The sequence below is a fragment of the Erythranthe guttata genome, chromosome 14 (assembly GCF_056151865.1).
Source record: "Erythranthe guttata isolate IM_541 chromosome 14, IM_541, whole genome shotgun sequence".
In the NCBI taxonomy this organism is placed as follows: domain Eukaryota; kingdom Viridiplantae; phylum Streptophyta; class Magnoliopsida; order Lamiales; family Phrymaceae; genus Erythranthe; species Erythranthe guttata.
Window position 1 is genome coordinate 22,376,126 of NC_142546.1, and position 17,873 is coordinate 22,393,998.

Sequence of the window (17,873 nt, forward strand, 5' to 3'; positions counted from 1 at the left end):
GTTAAGTGTTGGACCAACAACATCGTTCATTTCGGTAACACGACGACTAACAGGTATATAAATTGATTTTACTATAAACTCGTTACGTACAATCTTTTATACACATGTTACATTTATTCATTATTTGAGTGTTTTCTCGAAACAGAGTAGAGAGTGCACATCGTGCATCGAAGCGTTGGATCCAAACATCGACTGGAGCTATGGATACAGTTCAAAATGCACTAGATGCGCAAGTTGACCTTCAAATTAATGAATTGAAGGTGGAAAATGAAAGCAGTAGAACAGTCAGGATGTACAGTACTTCACTGTCGTGCTTCGGTGCTTTGGTATGTAACGTATCACACAAAGCACTGGACCTGTTGGATAAAGAGTACGAAAAATTAGAAAATAATCCGGATAGTTGCAACTGTTACCTAAGTCGAACCCACGGACTCCCGTGTGCGTGTATGATTGCAGTTAAAATTGCTGAGGGAGATACTTTTTATCCGCAACAGTTACATCCATTCTGGAGAACGTTGGTTGTCGAGCCAAAGTCGGATCCATGGGAGGACGAGGAGGAACCGTTTGATCGCACATGCGTTTACGTTTACGTTTACGTTTAAAAAAAAAAAATAAAAAAAAAAAAAAGATTACGTGGAAATACGCTCGTGCGTTTTCACACGCACAGAGGCGTTCTGCACGTGTGTTTTCACACGAGCAGAACACCTCTGTTCGTGTGAAAACGCACGAGCAGAGAAAAAAATTATTTTTTTTTTTTTTTTTTTATTTTTTAAATCCCGTTAATACTAAATAACTTCGTTCGATACAACATAATTATAATCCGTACAAATAACTAAATAACTTCGTTCGATACAACATAATTATAATCCGTACAAATAACTAAATAACTAAATACGGGCAAATAAGAAATATCCGCAAATCCAAAATGAAACATCCGTACAAAAAACTAAATTCGAAAACAAACAACAAATCACAACACACGAATACCAATTGTCAGGTGCAAAAAATCCGAAACTAATACACAAATAGATAACATGTCCTACTGTCCACCCCTCGACCCCCGACCCCGAGTCCTCGGACCTCCCCCGCGACCTCTCCTAGGTAAGAGACGCAAATAGTGGGCATGTGGCGTCAACAAGTCCCTCAACTGCGGCTGAATGCTCAGGAATGCCTCTGCTGCGTCGTCACCAGTCAAACCGAACACGATCGGAACTAAGAGCCGAGCTATATCGTTGGCGAACGGCTGGTCTGGCGGCACCGCAGCAACAACCCGTTCTGCAGGCGGAACTCTATCAGGGTTGCTAATGAACCGGTGCGTCCGCTCGATGTACCACTTCATGTACTCCTCGGCAACTGTTTCCGGCGGCCAGGCTTCAGGGTATTGCGACAGGTCAATGAAGTTGGCGTACTCGTTCTGCCACATGCCGCCAGGAGCGTGGAAAGTGACTTTGTATCCCGCGCCAAACAAGCCGCGGTTATGTGGCAAGTTCGATTCAATTATCGGGAAAGGAATAGTCTGGACTCTTCCAAACTGCCGCAACGCTCGGTCGGGCATGTACGGCTCCACTATATCCATGAACTGTATCGTGCCGTAATACATGCTCCGAGGGTGTAAGTAATGTGCACCGGTACCATACGGGGTCCAACAAACCTAAGCATATTTTAAACTAATTAGAAAAATCCGTAACTCTACTATAGACATAATTAGAAAAATTATTACTCACATCTCTTTCGGTCATGGCGTCGAGTATTTTCCGGTATTCCTGCAGCGTGGTTTTATTGCCTCCACCATGGGCCCACCTTCTGCATCGAGGCTCAAACTCGGCATATGAACGGGAAAGAGGTGGTCGAAAGCAGGGGAAATGCTCAAAGATCCAGCACTGAAAACAAACACCAATGAATAAATAAATAAAATAGAAGTTTAAATAAATAAATAATTACTAATAAATAATTACACGTACCAGAAGGAGAATAACACATCCACAGAGACTGTTCATCCCAGCGCGGGTGGCAATACCCAATTGGCGGTACATGTTTGCTAAGCATGCCGAAGCCCACGAATACTTGCCGACATTATCGAGATCGTTGGTAAAATGGATCCACCACGGCTTCATGTTACACCCTGTTTTGTCTACAAACAAAACAGACCCAAGCAGAAACATCAAGTAGCCCTTCATCTTCTTCTCGTCTGTGGCGGAGGGAAGGGTCAACTGATCTCTCACCTTAACCCAACCAACTCCCTTGTTTCGAAACATGTCATTGGTGTCCATCAGACCGAGACCCAATACAGATGCAAGACTCTGTGAGCACTCTTCTACCGGGCGAATTTCAGAAACTGCTGGTCCGTCCAGCCGCAACCCCATGATGAAAGCGACATCGTGGAGCGTGATCGTCATCTCGCCCCATGGCATGTGGAAACTGTTCGTCTCCGGCTGCCACCTCTCCACGAAAGCTAGCATGAGGTTCTTGTTCATCTTCTTCAGAAAACAGTCTCGTAAGTGGTAAAGATCTGTTGCCTCCAGCCTCGCAATCATCGTGTTATCCTGCGGGCCGCGGTAGTCCTCGAGTGCTTTGGTCCTCGACTCGCACCGTGTAGTTTCACGGCGCTCCTGAAAAATATTGCATGTATTGTTAGCTAAAAATAATGAATAATATAAGAATTATGTAAAGCACGTGTTGACAGAAAAACTTACATATCCTTCCCAAATGTACATCGCTATATGCGACTTGAACCATCGCATAAACTCTAAATTTTGCGGCCCTCCATCGCACGGACCCTCCAAGTACGCCGGACCAGGCAGCTGCGGAAAGGGTAAGGCACGACCAGCTTTACGATCCTGATGTACATCATCTTCCTCCACCTCCTCGTCAGTATCCATATTATCTGGATTGTTGTTGTGGTCATCATCATCGTCGGCATGTGGCAATGTACTACGAGCTAGCTGGAGATCGTGTGTAGGTCGACAGGGTCCGGCTCCAGCTGCAACAGCTTCTCGTCTCAATCTCTCATCTTCCCGCTGTAACGCTGCTTCTCGAGCTAACTGCTTTCTTCTACGGGCGGAAGCAAGGACATCTCGGTCTCCAATGCGATCCGGATCTTCCGGATTGTCACCCTTTCCGCTCAAGGCTTTCATTAAGCTCTTGCCTTTACCGGCAACTTGACTCATAAGACTTTTCCCCCGGCCTCCTGCCATCTACATTTTAAATAAACACTTTATTAATATTTCATTTAATATAAAAAAAACATTTAAATAATGAAACGAAAAAAAGAAAAAAAAAAAAAAAAAAATTGGTTCTGCTCGCGCAAAAATGCACGAGCATTTCAACAGTGCTCGTGTGAAATCAGGCGAGTACTGTTGAAATGCTCGTGCATTTTTGCGTGAGGAGAACAAATGCAGATTTTTAAATTAATTAAAAAAAAAAAAAAAAATTAAAATTAAGTTGCTCGCGTGGATTTACACGAGCGCAGTGGATGCGCTCGTGTAAATCCACGCGAGCAACTTAAAAGCCGGTTTTTAATAAAAAAAAAAAAAAAAAAAAAAAAAAAAAAAAATTAAATTCATACGCTCGTGCAATTTTACGCGAGCGAAGTGGATGCGCTCGCGTAAAATCGCGCGAGCGTCCCCAAGTGCGGTTTTTTTTCGTTTTTTTTTCGGATTCGTAATCTACATAACATGAGGATCGTAAAAACGTAAAAATTACCTCCGATCTGTTGACGATTTGCACGGGCTTTGCGAAAGAAAATCGAAAGGGTAGAGAGAGTTTTTTGAGTTTTTTACCTTTTGGTTTTTGAGAAATGGTAAAAAATGTGCCTGAATGTTTAATTTGTGCCTGCACAAATCATTTCAGTTCCGCAAATCATTTTCATTTGATCAGATTTCATCTTTAAAGTTCAAGCACGATTTAAGAAGAAAAAGAAAACTCAAAACGAGAAACATAATTTAGACTTCTATCTTTAAGGTCCTCAAAGTTTACGCGCCTTATCTACCAAGTCCTGATCAACAGAGTCAAAATGAAGTTTCGAAAGATTACATTCAACGACTCTGCTCTTCTAACTAATCATTTTTTCCTCCCCCAATTTGACATTCTTTTATGACGAATTCAGCAGAAATCTCACGCAACTGCCAGACCTGAAACTGAGAAATCTGATTCTGCGTCCGTGGAGAAGAAACAAAAAAAATGGAAAAAATGAAGAGTTTATTGAAGCCGAAGCCCAATCCACAGCAACTACTCAAGGATTGGCAGCGTCGCCTCCGCAATGAGGGCCGCAACGTTGATCGTCAAATCCGAGGTCAATTTTTCAATTTTTCTTCCCGGAGTAGTAATTTTTGGTGTTTATTGCTTTTAGATTAATGTTTTTTGACTGAAATTTAGGTTTACAATTGTTTGTTGATTTCAATAGATATACAGAGAGAAGAGAAGAATGTGCATAAATCGATCAAAGAGGCTGCAAAACGAAACGACATGGTTTCTGCTAAGGCACTGTAATTATGACTTAGTTCAATCTGATTATCTCTATGCTTGTTTGTTTGTTTTATCTGATTTTCTATTTTTTTTAGATAAACATAGATTGATGATTAGCGCTGACTTGTGGTGTTTGGGTGATCTATTAATTTTATTTATTTTTATTGTTCTCGATACATGTCTGATCGAGAGGTAATGGCTTTGGATTATGTTTTTCAACTCACCTTCCTCAGGTATTGATTACGTACTTGTAAGGAAAAAGTACAGATGCTCGATTCGTAGATCCTTTGATGTAGATTATTTTTAGAGTTTCGAAGTGTGTTATCGATTTTTTTAGGGATCACCTTGTCCAAGATAGAATGGCTTAACATATTCTTTAGTACCGAATATTTCAATAGGTATTCAGATGGTTTTAATCTATCTCATAGTCGACCAGAAATTGAAAAGAACGATTGTAAGTATCATTCTTCTGTATTATCGAAAAATATTTACTCACTTTTTTGCTCCATAAGAAATGGCACAATGTAAACCATCTTTCGAGATCGCTACTTGCTATATCTAGTTGCTAATCATGTGATTTTGAAGTCGACTACAATTTGGAGAAATAGCATTTGAAGTTGCCTAAGCTATTTTAGGTGTTTGTTAATGTATTGTCTGGAGGCTATTATTTATCTGCTGGCTTATATTTAGCTATGGAATAAGCGTACCTGTTAAGAGAGAGAAACTTCCTTGTGTACAGTATGATCAGTTTAGTTGTTTTTGACGTTTACGATTTAGACACTGGGTCTTGCTCGTTTAAGATGAATAAACCGGTAATCAGTTCATGTGTTGTATGAGTAGCTTACTGCTCAACCAGATACCGAATCAAGCATGTTGATGCACAGTTTTGATACTTCCCGAACAATGAAAGAAATCTGTTCTTCTCAACACTTTCGAGATTCTTTTGTTTTATTCCATTCGGAGTGCCTATAAAACTGAATAGACTGCTGCATATGTTTATGGTTCTAGGTGGACTCTTTTATTTGTTTAAAAATTTGGTAAATAAATTTTATGCTGATTTGATGATTTGCCCTGACAGTCGCTGGCTAAAGAAATTGTGAGATCTAGGAAAACAGTTGAGCGGCTGAATGAAAACAAGGCACAATTGAATTCAGTATCGATGCATCTTGGAGAAAGCGTTGGTAATTTTCCGGTTCATTTTACTCTTGTCTTAAATCTTGCATGTAAATGTTATACGTGGATTTTTAATTTATGATGATCATTAGTGATTCTATATTCTCCTTGACAGTGTTTGATTTAAATTTGAGGATTCTCAATAACTGCAAATTGTAGAAGCTAGTGCTCATTAGGAGTTTCAGATATGATTCATTGTGTAATAAGTCTAAGAGCAAACGGCTTAATACTGTTGGTTTTCATTTTTTTGCAGCTGTTGCTCGAACTATAGGACATCTGTCTAAAAGTGCTGAAGTAATGAAAATTGTCAATAATCTTCTCAAGGCCCCAGAAATAGCTGTCACCATGCAACAGTTCAGTAAAGAAATGACGAAGGTAATTTTGTGTCTTTCTGGCAAATACAGAGAGGTTTCTTTTTTACTAGTCATTCTTTCCGACTCAGACTTTATTTAATATACGAGTTTAGAGGCTTTTCTTAACATCAATGATTTTGGTTGTGTCATGGAAATAATGGTTTGATATAGTTTCTGGGTAGTGAAAGAATCCTAATTTTGTGCTGGTTGAAAAAAAAAGGCATAAATAACGAAAAGAAGATAAAATAACTGAGACTGTGACTATGACTTTTGGTAGGAACGTGTGCTAATTTTATTGAAATTGAAATTGCAGGCAGGTTTAATTGAAGAGATGATGAATGATGCTATGGATGATGCACTGGATGCAGAAGACATAGAAGAAGAGACTGAAGAAGAAATCGAGAAGGTCTTGACAGCAATTGCCGGTGAGACAGCCGCACAACTTCCTGAAGCTATTAGGAAACATAAACTAAAGCAACCTAGTACCAGCGAAGATGCTGAGGTAATCTGTTTTTACTTGTCGCTCTCATTCTTCTATGATTGTGCGTGCGTGCGTGCGCGCGCGCGCGCATGTGTTAGTGTTCCCCCTTGTCTTGAAAATGCAGAGTACGTTTGTAAATTTTGTAGGAGAATGCAGATGATGAGGAAGAGCTAGAAGAAATGAGGGCTCGTCTTGCCAGTGTTCGATCTTAACCTCGGTTTTATTTTTTATTTTTTCATTATTGTTATCCACTACATGAGGATATAACATGCATAAAATCTACATTCTACGGTGTTGGTAAATTATTGCAAGTTGCTGGTTTAGAGTGAGTAGTAATATACATTGTGGGAACGTTTTGTATCATAAAAAATTGTGTTTGTGTTGACATGTAACATATGATATTTGATTTTGGTGTGCTGATCCTCCGTTGTTTTTATTGAAATTATCCGAGTGGTACTACTTAAGTGTAGATAATTCTATTGAACTGTTATAGTCTATGTAGCACTAACACGGAAACAACGATATGGGAAAATGAAGAAACAGACACGGGAAACAGCATGTCCCAAAAATGGGGATACTGGAATTTGGGGGAAACATGTAAATCTTATAAGTATAGGGGTATTTTTATAAATATGCTATATAAATTATTTTTATATATTTCCGTACAAAATACATTCAAAATAAATATTATTAGCAACTATTAATCTGCAATTGATCATTAAAAATATTATTATTCATATTAACTTGCAATACCAGAAGGGAAAAAAAAAGCTTTCCAATCCAATCTGCAGATTTATTGCTTTGTAATCTGTAAGGATCTGTAAGTCACATAGGGTATAATTGTTATTACACTTTCTACTACCTATAACTTAAAGAAGGATTAACAAGCAATCAGAACCAACAATATAATGAAAATAAAAAAATAAAAAATAAAAAATCCACAGATGAAAAACCATTGCCCTAAATAATGCAACCATCAATCTCTCATGGGTTTCTTTATCTACTTGTCATTTTCTATTTCTCCATCTTCTCAAAGGCAGAAACCACTAAAACTGGCCATTTTCCCACATCATCACCAGTAGAAACAATTATCAGAGGGTTGAACTTATTTCCCGAGCTTTCTAAAGAAGAATCTTCGATTAATGAACCAAAACTCGTAGAAAAACGTATTCGATTTCCCGTTCTTAGTGATAAAGGTGCCAATGTTAAGAACCTCGCGCACCATGCTGGCTATTTTAAACTTCCACACGCTAAAAATGCAAGGTCAAATTATCCGAATAATATATTTAAGACGATTTTCAAGAGCAAATTAATCTTTTTAATTTATTGTGGGTTTTTCTTTTTTTCTTTTTCTTTTGCAGGATGTTTTACTTTTTCTTTAAATCGAGGAACAACAAGAGTAACGACCCTGTCGTTGTGTGGTTAAGTGGGGGGCCAGGTTGCAGTGGCTCGTTAGCTCTGTTCTATGCAAATGGCCCTTTTCGATTGACAAACAATTTGTCACTTATATGGAATAATTTTGGCTGGGACAAGGTACTTATTCGATTTCTAGTTTCCGCAAACTCAAATCTGATAAAACATTTCTATAAAAAAGCAAAACATAAAATCATGTAGGTTTCGAACCTCATATATGTGGATCAGCCAATCGGAACAGGATTCAGTGATACTTCATACAACGGAGACTTCCGCGAGAGCACAGAGGCGGCAAGCATGGATTTCTACGACTTCCTTCAGGTCTGTTACAATATTGTAAAGTTAAAATGCAGTGAGAAAAAAAACATAAAAAATTGACAAATAAATCATGAAATTTTCGTAGGCGTTCTTCAAAAAGCACCCTCAATATGCAAAGAACAAGTTTTATATGACGGGAGAATCATACGCGGGACACTACATTCCAGCCTTTTCTGCTAGAATTCACCAGGCCAACAAAAACAAGAAATCCACTCACATAAACATCAAAGTAAGCTTCATCTATATATATATATATATATATATATATATATATATATATATATATATATATATATATATATATATATATATATATATATAACTTCTTTATTTATTATTATGATGTTTTATTAAGCAGGGATTAGCTATTGGCAATGGAATGACAGAGCCAGAGATACAGTTCAGAGCTTTCCCCGATTATGCTTTAGACATGAAATTGATCAATAATTTGTCTTACCACCGCCTCGTTAACTCATTCCCTCCATGTCAGAAGCAAATAAAACTCTGTGGTAATTCCAAATCTACACCCCCCCCCCCCCCCCCCCTCCCAACCCCCAACCCCCCACCCCCAATGAAGGTTGTTTTTGAGTAAAATTATTTGGCAGGCAGCAATGATTCATCAAGCTGTCTATTAGCGGTGACATACTGCAACAGCATAATTAAGGAAATACTTCGCGAAGCTGGTGGCAATATAAATGTAATAAAAACAGAATTTCGTAACAAATATCAGAAAGTCGCGATCAAATTTCGTAACAACATCTTGCACCCGTTTTTCTGTTTCAGTACTACGATATTAGAAAAAAATGCGAAGGACCTCTATGCTACGACTACTCAAACATGGTGAAATTCCTAAACCAAGTACACGTCAGAAAAGCTCTCGGTGCAGGAAACAAGCAATTCGTGCCGTGTAGTGCGGCGGTGCACAATATAATGGCTAAGGACTTGATGAAGAGCTTTGGGGACCGTATTCCTGCGTTACTATTGGATGGAGTCAAAGTACTCGTATATGCAGGGGAGTATGATCTTCTGTGCAACTGGCTTGGTAAGAATTCTTGATCCCTTTTGAACTGAGATTAAGACAGCATTATCAAAAACTAGTTTATTAATAATTCGATCTAACCATGGTTAAGGGAACTTGAGATGGGTTACTGCAATGGTGTGGTATGGTCGGAAGAATTTCGAATTAGCTCCATCGATTCCATTTGTGGTGGATGGTGTGAAAATGGGGATCAAGAAAAGCTACTGTTCTCTTACTTTTCTCAAAGTATTTAATGCCGGTCACATGGTTCCGATGGATCAGCCAAAAGCTTCGTTGGAGATGTTAAATAGGTGGATGAAAGGCAAGTCGCTATGAGAGCTCACTTGGTATCGAAAACTACGAAGCAAAAGTAACATCTACGAGAAGAAAATTCTAGAAAATGCAATAAATAATTCAAGATTTGTAATATAAGTTATCGAGACTTGCTAATTGTTTCCTGGATCGTTTCTGCTATGACTATAGGCTATTGATATATTAGCCACTGGTATCATAAATAAATCGAGCAAGATTAAGATTGTTACGAAGACCCTCTTACTCGATACAATTCCCTTAGGGTCTCGATAGCAGGCTGAAAACCAGACCGCAACGGCACAACTGAAACAACTCGCATATGCTGCGCATTGCCATTTTTTGGTTTTGATATTGTCACAGTTAACATCTCTCCCTCCAATGCCCTACCAGCTGCCATTGCTGTATCATTTATATTATTTTTAAACAATTAAATTGAGTTAGAAAATTAAAAAAACATTTACTTTTTATTAAAAAAAAATAAGAAAAACAAAATCATACCAGCATAAGGATGAGTCTTGGCAAAGTCAAAGAACTCATCGGCGGAGCAACCAAACAACACTCTCGCAGCCCTATCAAACATTATCACCACAAACACCTTTGTATCTGTAGCTATAGATATCTGCAAATTACAAAAATTAAAATTAAATATATTGAAACAATCAATCGCCTAACAATGAATAATTTGAGAATAAAAAATACTTACAAGAACACGAAAGAGGCGTTTGGAGCCGGAAGTGCTGGGATTGAATCTATTGTTGAAGTTGCAGAATTTGCAAGGAATTGTGGGGTTTTCGGGGAGAGTTTTTTCGCAGACAGAGCAAACTCTGTAATAGATACTATTGGCGTGATCAACTGCCACCACTGTGCATATAATTGTTGTGGGTTTATCAATTTCCATTGGAGCCCTCCCTTTTTTTCTGGTCTGCTGCTGGTTTATGGCGTCGGAATTCGCTGGCTTGGTTTTCAACTGTGCGAAAGTTAACAAACTTTCTTATATTTCAATTTTGTCCATTGTACTTTCATTTATTACATTTTTACCACACTATATTTATTTACCATTGAAAAAAGTTCGATTCTTTTTTTGGTTGGGTTAGGGCTTTTGAGATCCTACACCGGGTGAAATACACCGGGTAGATCTTTACCATTCATATACACACAAACACACACACATCCACATTGGTATGTGTAGATCAACGGTAAAAAATTACCCGGTGTAACCTTCATCGGGTGTAGGATAGATAAAACCGTTGGGGAGGATGTGTTAAATTAATAATTTCCTAATCTAGTGAAATATATTAATTAACAGCCTTTAACAAATGGTACATTTATAACTAGGTTAAATTATGGCCACTCCTGAAGTAAGATCAAATTACGAAAAATTCTCTTATGTTTGGGTAATTATAACCAATACAAATATGAATCTTGTTACATGTTCATCCTTATAGTATAAATTCAACAGAATTTTCTATATTTCGAGAAATTTTATTTGTTTTGTACTTATTTTGTACAAAAAGACAGTTAACTATGTACCACAATTTGATATTTACAAATTACAAGTCAAAAAACACATCTTAAATCACATCTTGTTCAAAATAGAGCTTGAATAGCGGTAAAATGGGTACAGGTTAGAGAACATTTTACACAATCTAAAAAAAATCACTACATTTATTACTACAAGTGTACACGTATAAAAAAATTCATAATTGAGAAATGATTGTAATTATTCAAATACAAAGAATTTTGTGTGATTTTACCTTACCTCCTGTGACTGGTCGTAATTTGACCCTTTATAATTAATCACGTCTACGGATAAATTAACTAATTAAGTAATATATTTTCGAATTATAATGATTCTTTTTCATTTACACAAAAGCATTAAATTAAGTAATACAAGGGGGGGGGGGGGGGGGGGCTCATATATTATTAGTTAAGTAAGTAGGATTAATTAGCAACAAGAGGTTTAACATTTTCCCAAGTAAAATCTGGATCATCTCTTCCAAAATGCCCATACGCAGCAGTCTTCTGATACCTGAAATCGCCACCTCTTTTCAGATCCAAATCCACCGCAATTATCCCCGGCCGGAAATCAAATTCCTTCTTAATCACCTCCAATAAATCCCTGTCCGCCACCTTCCCCGTTCCATAACTATCCACAAACACCGACAACGGCTCCACTATCCCTATCGCATACGACACCTGCACCACACACCGCCGCGCTAGCCCCGCCGCCACCACGCTCTTCGCCACCTGTCTAGCAATGTACGCCCCACTCCTATGCACCTTCGACGCATCCTTCCCGGAAAACGCCCCTCCCCCGTGGGCCCCCCACCCGCCGTACGTGTCGACGATGATCTTCCTCCCCGTCAGCCCCACGTCATCCTCGTGGTCCCCCCCGGTCAACGGATCGTCAAAGCGCAAAACCGTCTTTTCATCCAGATACTTCGGAGGAACCACGTGCTTGATCACGTGCTCCTTCAATTCCATCGCCATACGATCGTTTTCAACCGTCGGATCGTGTTTGGTGGAGATTAGAATCGTGTGCGCTCTGATCGGGACCACTGCACCGCCGTCCCTTTTATACTCGATAATCACTTCCGTCTTACCGTGCGGCCGCAGCCACGGACAAATTCCGTTTTTCCGAACTTCACTTAATTTAGCTGCTAATTTAGTTGCGAGAAGATGCGACAGAGGCATCAACTCCGGCGTTTCGTCGGTGGCGTAGCCGAACATGTGGCCCTGGTCACCTGCTCCGATTTCTTCGGGCTTTTTGCTGAGGTGGCCGTGCACGGTCTCGGCTATTTCGGCGCTCTGCTGCTCGACGTTGACGATGATTCTGCAGTCGTCGGCGCTCAGGCCGATTTGCCTGCACGTTTGCCGGACGATGTTGTCGTAATCTATGGTGGCCTTGGTGGTGATTTCGCCTAAGATTGTGATCGTGTTTGATTTAGTGCATGTCTCGCAGTCGACTTTGCTCTCGGGGTCTTGTTCCAAGCAGGCGTCCAAAATTGCGTCGGAGATTTGGTCGCAAACCTTGTCGGGATGACCTTCGGTCACTGATTCCGATGTGAAGAGGAAAGTTTCCATCGCCGGAGTTGCAGAGATGGTGTAAATCTAACAGATTAATTCCAAGGGGAAAAAAAAAAAAAAAGGTTAAAGTAAATGAATTTCTGCTTACTCAGCCTGGCTGATTTCTGCGCTTGGGGAGAATGTGACACGTGTACACTAAACGTGTCACTTGATTTGAATATTCACTCTCTTTAATTCCTGTTTATTTAAAAGATAAAATATAATTTTCATTTTTTTATGTTTTCTTCGGCCCGTTTCTTAATAGGCCGAGGTTCTTAGTATGGGGTATGCATAAGCACTCATGGGCCGGATGTTTTGGCCCTTATTACGAATTTCGGAATTCACTTTTCTCTCTTTTTTTTTTTTTTTTTTTTTTTTTTTTTGACCTGATTTGATTTTGACTATAATAAAATATTCACTTAAACAAACAGAAAATATTAATTATCCTCTTCTCATAATCCCTCCCAGTTGTCCAATATTTTCTGATAGAATTACATTGCAGGTCAAATATACAATTATTTTTATTTTATTTTTGTGTTATTCTTTCTCAAACAGATATTCCCAAAATGGAGCAGGGTGTTGGACTATCGTCTACTGGAATTGAATTGAATTCAAATCATATCATCATTAATTTACTCGCTTAGGGATTTAAACAAAAAAAAAGGTTTAAATAACAGTGTTAATCTATGGTTTTAATTGTTGGATTAACACCTAGCCCCGTTTGGTTGCCAAAATAAGTTATGATAAACTAAATAGTTGGACTTAATTTAATGTTTGGTATCCTCAATAAATTGTCCAGTCAACCCGCCAAAATTATTCAATCATGGCTTATTTTGCCTTATTTTGGCTTATCTTGTCTTCGAATGAGTTTTTTTATTGGACGATGCAAGTTCTAATAAAATAATTGGATTTCATTAGATTATTTAATCTTATCTTGACTAATGTTATCTTAACTAATCTTATCTTGGCAACAAACGGGCCCCTAATGTATGAAGGGTTCAAGTGCATGGAGTATGCACATGCAGTTGTGCACATGAGGGGAGTACATGGAGGTTGTTAACTGCAGCTCGCGCGTTACTTGGAGGAAAAACAACTAATCTTATTCGCTGATTTATAGATATGTAGTGCAAATAAGATCATGTGCCTTAGAGCAGTTCTATATATAATAACCTTCTTCTTCAGCTGCAAGACAAGCGAGAGACGTTAGAGAGAGATTGAAGAATACTGAAAAACACCCGAGAGAGGCAAGGATCTTTGGGTAGAATATGAGCTAGTTTTGAGCTCATTGTGTATGTATTAATTTAATAATTTGTAATATTTTGATATAGTGGATTGAAGTGTACTGTTTCCGGGTGTAGACCCCTCATTGAGTTCGAGTCTCGTAAAGCTTGTGGTTTTCACCTTCTTTATTTTTTTAGTTTGTGCATTTGCTCGATGTGTTACCGTGTCTGAAATTGTGTGTGTTTCTAAGCTTGATTTTGCAGAAATATAACCACGATTGATTCATAACAAACAACAATTAAATATGTAAAATCATGTCATAGCATAAGAAGCAAAGTGGACTTAATTTAATTAGTTCCGTGGGCATGTAAAACCTATTATTGGTCTAAACAGAAATAAAAACCTTTGGGCTAGGGCGTGTGATTTGTAGGATCCGAGAACCGAAACCCGACCCGTTGACAGTGTGTGGGAGTTTGATATTCAAAACCAAACAAGATGATATCCACCAACCAAATCGGACTTATCTATCATGAAACGGATTGATGTTGATGTGATTGATAAAATATTACACTGTTTGGAGAAAAAATCCACGATAATATAATTGCCTCTGATCATATTACCAGGTAAAGCAATTAAGCAACTCTCTCTTTATATTCGACAATTAATTAATAATGCAGCCAAAAGTGCAGGACAGCTAATGGACACACACGTGTTAGAATTTCATTGGTCTGCCAGTTTTGATTGTAATTTCGGATAAGGGGACTAATTGATAATTACACATTGCAAAATTTAAAAAAAAATATCACTCTAATCGAAATTATAAAAAAAAAATTGTTATGTTGAACACACGAATGGCAAGTGGCAAGCACGCGAGTGAAGGGATCGCGTAGCCGCCTCGAATTTAGGCGAGGTTCAAATAATTGTGGAACCATTTCCCGGTGAAGCAGAGCCACACGTTTCGACCATCTAGCCACTGTGGGGACCACAGAACGCCAACACTATTTGCCCTCGCGCGCGCACACACGCGCATGCACAACACGCAACATCTGACGTGATCATGTTCCATCATCTTGACTTTCTATAACTATCATATCTTGGCAGCCATGATTTTGTTTTTTCCTACTTGTATTTATTGTTACATTTTTATTATTTTTCAATATTCACGTATTATTATAAATAAATTAAAACACCAATCTTTAACAGATTTTTTTATAATGAGATGTTGTGAAATATTAATGTTGGTCAACACCAATCTTTTCGTTGTGCTCCTTCCCAATGATTAATGACATGTTAAATTGTTAGGTTCACTACTAATCCAACTATTTTACATATTTACTCATGTATGGATAGATACAACACACCTCTATTAGTGTTAATTTTTATATATATATATATATATATATATATATATATATATATATATATGTTGATCTAAGAGCATCTCCGACCGGTTTCACCATTTTTCACCAAATCCCATTTTTTGTGGTGAAAAAATGGGTTCATCTCCCACTGGTACCACACTATTTTACCCTTCCACCATTTTTGGTGGAAAAATGGGGTTTTTGGTCTCCAACGGATTTCACCAGAATTTAGACCAAATATTAAAATAATAATATTTCACCATTTCACCACTTATAGGAAATGTGATTTGGTTTGGTCTCTCATGGCATTTCACCATATATGCCCCAAAAATGTACATCTAATGTTAATCGTAATTTTATATAACTCACACACATATTAGAGAGAGAGAGAGAGAGAGAGAGAGAGAGAGAGATCTAGAGAGAGAAAGATGGGAAGAGCACCATGTTGTGATAAGGCAAATGTGAAGAAAGGGCCATGGTCGCCTGAAGAAGATGCAAAGCTGAAAGAGTTCATTGAGAAATTCGGCACCGGTGGGAATTGGATTGCTCTACCTCAAAAAGTTGGTAAGGAACTTCTATACTACTACTTTCTATGTATTAATCTCTTCTCCGATCCATGTGTTTGTCTTATTAATTATTATTAATTATCCTATGTTGTGTTATAATGAATAATTAGGTCTGAAAAGATGTGGAAAGAGCTGCAGATTGAGGTGGCTGAACTATCTGAGGCCCAACATCAGACATGGCGAATTTTCCGACGAAGAAGACAAATTAATTTGTACTCTCTATGCCACCATTGGAAGCAGGTACACCACATGCATATAACCTCGTTTTATATATTTCCAGCCCAATAGTATAATACCCTGGAAACTTATATTTCCATGTTTTGTCCCAATTTAGTCTGTTACATCTGACAGAAACCCCCTAAATTCTTACCGGTAATGGAAAATGGAAAAAACCAGAAAATCAAAATGGTACACATAAATAAATAATTTATTTTAAAAATTATATGTATGGTGCATAAAAAAGAAAAAAGAAAAAAGAAAAGGTCAACAGGCTCTGGCATTTTGTGCATGGTAATTTATATAGATACTTCGTTATACATTTTTCTAGATAAATTTTAAGGTTGTATTACAACATGTTTTGAACAGGTGGTCGATCATTGCAGCTCAATTACCAGGGAGAACAGACAATGATATAAAGAACTACTGGAACACAAAGCTCAAGAAGAAACTCATGTCCATGATTATTCCTTCATCAAACCAGGCCAAATTCCCACCGCCATTTTCAGGCACACTTCAAAACTACCAACCGCTATACAACAACGACTACAACTACTCATCGTTTTACAGTTTCCAGGCGTCTGCTAATTATAAATCTCTCCAAACAATTTCAGCCCCACCACAGAATCATTTTCTCTACACTACTAATAATTCCGACAACAACAACAACAACTTCTCATTATCCACCACCACCGCCGCCGCCGCGACTCAGTATCCTTATGGTTATGACCAAAATCAGGGATTGGTGGATTTCCAGTACTATGGGAAAGACGATAATAACAATAACAATATGCTTGTGTTTGGGGGGAACGACCATCAGCCGAGTTGTTCTTCATCTGATGGGAGCTGCAGCCAGGTCACCTACGGCGGCAGAGATTATCACATCAAGCAAGAAGAGATAATGGCCGCCGCCGCGGGCGTGTGCCGACAGGGTTTTGTGATATCGAATAATGGGGTTGAAGAAAAACAGAAATTCATGCTTATCAACAATCCAAATATTACTGATCATCATAAGGCAAATGGGGTTCTGGAGAACAGTTGTAATAATGGGAGCATCGTGATCAACAACAATGGCGGCAACAGTTTCTTGTTCAATGATGATGATGATGAAAACAAGACTTGTGAGAAGAGGATGTACTATTATTACCAGTGATGCATGGAGAAAAAAATTGACAGCATAAAGTACCATCTGAAAGATTTGAAGGGGCATGGGCCTTTTTTTGGGGGGGTGGGTGGTTGGGGGTGGAGTTGGGGGGGGGGGGGGGGGGGTGAGTTCAGAATTTCAGATAAAAGAAGACTTTCACAGTTTTCTAGGGTTTTGTGTTGTCATGGGAAGCTAAAAAAAAAAAATCTTCTTTTTATTGACAGTACATAGCATTTCTTTTAGGATGTTTTTTCCTTACATTATTCCTGTCAAGAAACAAACAAAAGCAACCACTGTAGTGTTTTCTCCCCCGCTCAAAACCAGGTAGGACTTCAATTTGTATAATATTTCTTCATTGACCTAGGGTTTTTAAATATTTGTGATTGGACCCCCAATGTTTTTAATTGTTTTTTTAAGAAGACTGTTGAGTAATAATTAATCAAATTACTTATTATTATATTGTTTGAGTTATTAATTAATTAATAATTTCAATTGATCCCCAATCATTGTATATTGTACTTATAATTTCACCACTACAACAACAATTAATATTTAAGATTGATTGATATTATTCGCATAGGTTAGTATGATGCTGAGGAGCCATTAACATTTTCTCTTTTCTGGTAACGAAGAAATTTGCAGTCAAACATAAGTGGCAATATCGTAGAAAATGACTGAAAATTAAACAAATCGTAAAAATTGTACAAATATAATAAAATGGTGGAGAATGGGCAGAACTACTGTACGTGCATGTGCATAAAATTAAA

The 17,873-nt window shown here is 38.1% G+C and overlaps 5 protein-coding genes across 7 annotated transcripts; 3 read left to right on the forward strand and 2 right to left on the reverse strand.

The window, feature by feature from the left end:
- The first annotated feature begins 3,986 nt into the window (after positions 1–3,986).
- VPS24.2 (SNF7 family protein) lies at positions 3,987–6,880 on the forward strand. 2 transcript variants are annotated; one of them, XM_012983141.2, is made up of 6 exons: positions 3,987–4,291; positions 4,403–4,479; positions 5,543–5,645; positions 5,891–6,012; positions 6,304–6,492; positions 6,618–6,880. In XM_012983141.2, exons 1-6 carry the CDS (start codon positions 4,180–4,182, stop codon positions 6,681–6,683), a joined length of 669 nt encoding a protein of 222 aa, XP_012838595.2. In that variant the 5' UTR covers positions 3,987–4,179; the 3' UTR covers positions 6,684–6,880. The 2 variants fall into 2 exon arrangements, with proteins under 2 accessions (XP_012838595.2, XP_012838596.2); XM_012983142.2 differs by having other exon boundaries at positions 4,003–4,291; positions 4,403–4,467.
- Positions 6,881–7,243: 363 nt separating this feature from the next.
- LOC105959109 (replication factor-A carboxy-terminal domain protein) lies at positions 7,244–10,506 on the reverse strand. Of its 2 annotated transcripts, XR_016029536.1 has the most exons (5): positions 10,236–10,506; positions 10,031–10,151; positions 9,777–9,931; positions 8,095–8,207; positions 7,244–7,289 (listed from the first exon to the last, which is right to left on the reverse strand). XR_016029536.1 is itself a non-coding variant. In XM_012983143.2 (4 exons), the coding sequence occupies exons 1-4, from the start codon at positions 10,428–10,430 to the stop codon at positions 8,202–8,204; spliced, it is 477 nt and encodes a 158-aa protein (XP_012838597.2). In that variant the 5' UTR covers positions 10,431–10,506; the 3' UTR covers positions 8,009–8,201. The 2 variants fall into 2 exon arrangements, 1 of the variants encoding a protein (XP_012838597.2); XM_012983143.2 differs by lacking the exon at positions 7,244–7,289 and having other exon boundaries at positions 8,009–8,207.
- On the forward strand, positions 7,352–9,765 carry LOC105958718 (serine carboxypeptidase-like 48). Its single transcript, XM_012982723.2, has 8 exons — positions 7,352–7,734; positions 7,833–8,004; positions 8,086–8,205; positions 8,288–8,431; positions 8,561–8,711; positions 8,808–8,899; positions 8,986–9,244; positions 9,333–9,765. Exons 1-8 carry the CDS (start codon positions 7,439–7,441, stop codon positions 9,554–9,556), a joined length of 1,458 nt encoding a protein of 485 aa, XP_012838177.2. The 5' UTR covers positions 7,352–7,438; the 3' UTR covers positions 9,557–9,765.
- A 953-nt stretch (positions 10,507–11,459) lies between the features above and the next one.
- Positions 11,460–12,948, reverse strand: LOC105959110 (S-adenosylmethionine synthase 2). Its single transcript, XM_012983144.2, has one exon. It carries the CDS (start codon positions 12,614–12,616, stop codon positions 11,474–11,476), a length of 1,143 nt encoding a protein of 380 aa, XP_012838598.2. The 5' UTR covers positions 12,617–12,948; the 3' UTR covers positions 11,460–11,473.
- A 2,551-nt stretch (positions 12,949–15,499) lies between these two features.
- LOC105958873 (uncharacterized) lies at positions 15,500–17,525 on the forward strand. Its single transcript, XM_012982878.2, has 3 exons — positions 15,500–15,744; positions 15,857–15,986; positions 16,332–17,525. The coding sequence occupies exons 1-3, from the start codon at positions 15,609–15,611 to the stop codon at positions 17,113–17,115; spliced, it is 1,050 nt and encodes a 349-aa protein (XP_012838332.2). The 5' UTR covers positions 15,500–15,608; the 3' UTR covers positions 17,116–17,525.
- Positions 17,526–17,873: the final 348 nt, after the last annotated feature.

Excerpts from the sequence above, each read along its gene's own strand:
- LOC105959110 (XM_012983144.2), bottom strand. The coding sequence starts at position 12,616 with ATGGAAACTTTCCTCTTCACATCGGAATCAGTGACCGAAGGTCATCCC.
- LOC105958873 (XM_012982878.2), top strand. The coding sequence starts at position 15,609 with ATGGGAAGAGCACCATGTTGTGATAAGGCAAATGTGAAGAAAGGGCCA. Across the intron at positions 15,745-15,856 it reads TGCTCTACCTCAAAAAGTTG|GTCTGAAAAGATGTGGAAAG; the intron begins GTAAGGAACTTC and ends ATGAATAATTAG. Across the intron at positions 15,987-16,331 it reads TATGCCACCATTGGAAGCAG|GTGGTCGATCATTGCAGCTC; the intron begins GTACACCACATG and ends TGTTTTGAACAG.
- LOC105958718 (XM_012982723.2), top strand. The coding sequence starts at position 7,439 with ATGCAACCATCAATCTCTCATGGGTTTCTTTATCTACTTGTCATTTTC. Across the intron at positions 7,735-7,832 it reads CCACACGCTAAAAATGCAAG|GATGTTTTACTTTTTCTTTA; the intron begins GTCAAATTATCC and ends TTTCTTTTGCAG. Across the intron at positions 8,206-8,287 it reads ATTTCTACGACTTCCTTCAG|GCGTTCTTCAAAAAGCACCC; the intron begins GTCTGTTACAAT and ends AAATTTTCGTAG.
- VPS24.2 (XM_012983141.2), top strand. The coding sequence starts at position 4,180 with ATGGAAAAAATGAAGAGTTTATTGAAGCCGAAGCCCAATCCACAGCAA. Across the intron at positions 4,292-4,402 it reads CGTTGATCGTCAAATCCGAG|ATATACAGAGAGAAGAGAAG; the intron begins GTCAATTTTTCA and ends TGATTTCAATAG. Across the intron at positions 4,480-5,542 it reads ACGACATGGTTTCTGCTAAG|TCGCTGGCTAAAGAAATTGT; the intron begins GCACTGTAATTA and ends TTGCCCTGACAG.
- LOC105959109 (XM_012983143.2), bottom strand. The coding sequence starts at position 10,430 with ATGGAAATTGATAAACCCACAACAATTATATGCACAGTGGTGGCAGTT. Across the intron at positions 10,152-10,235 it reads AACGCCTCTTTCGTGTTCTT|ATATCTATAGCTACAGATAC; the intron begins GTAAGTATTTTT and ends TGTAATTTGCAG. Across the intron at positions 9,932-10,030 it reads CAAGACTCATCCTTATGCTG|CAATGGCAGCTGGTAGGGCA; the intron begins GTATGATTTTGT and ends TAAATGATACAG.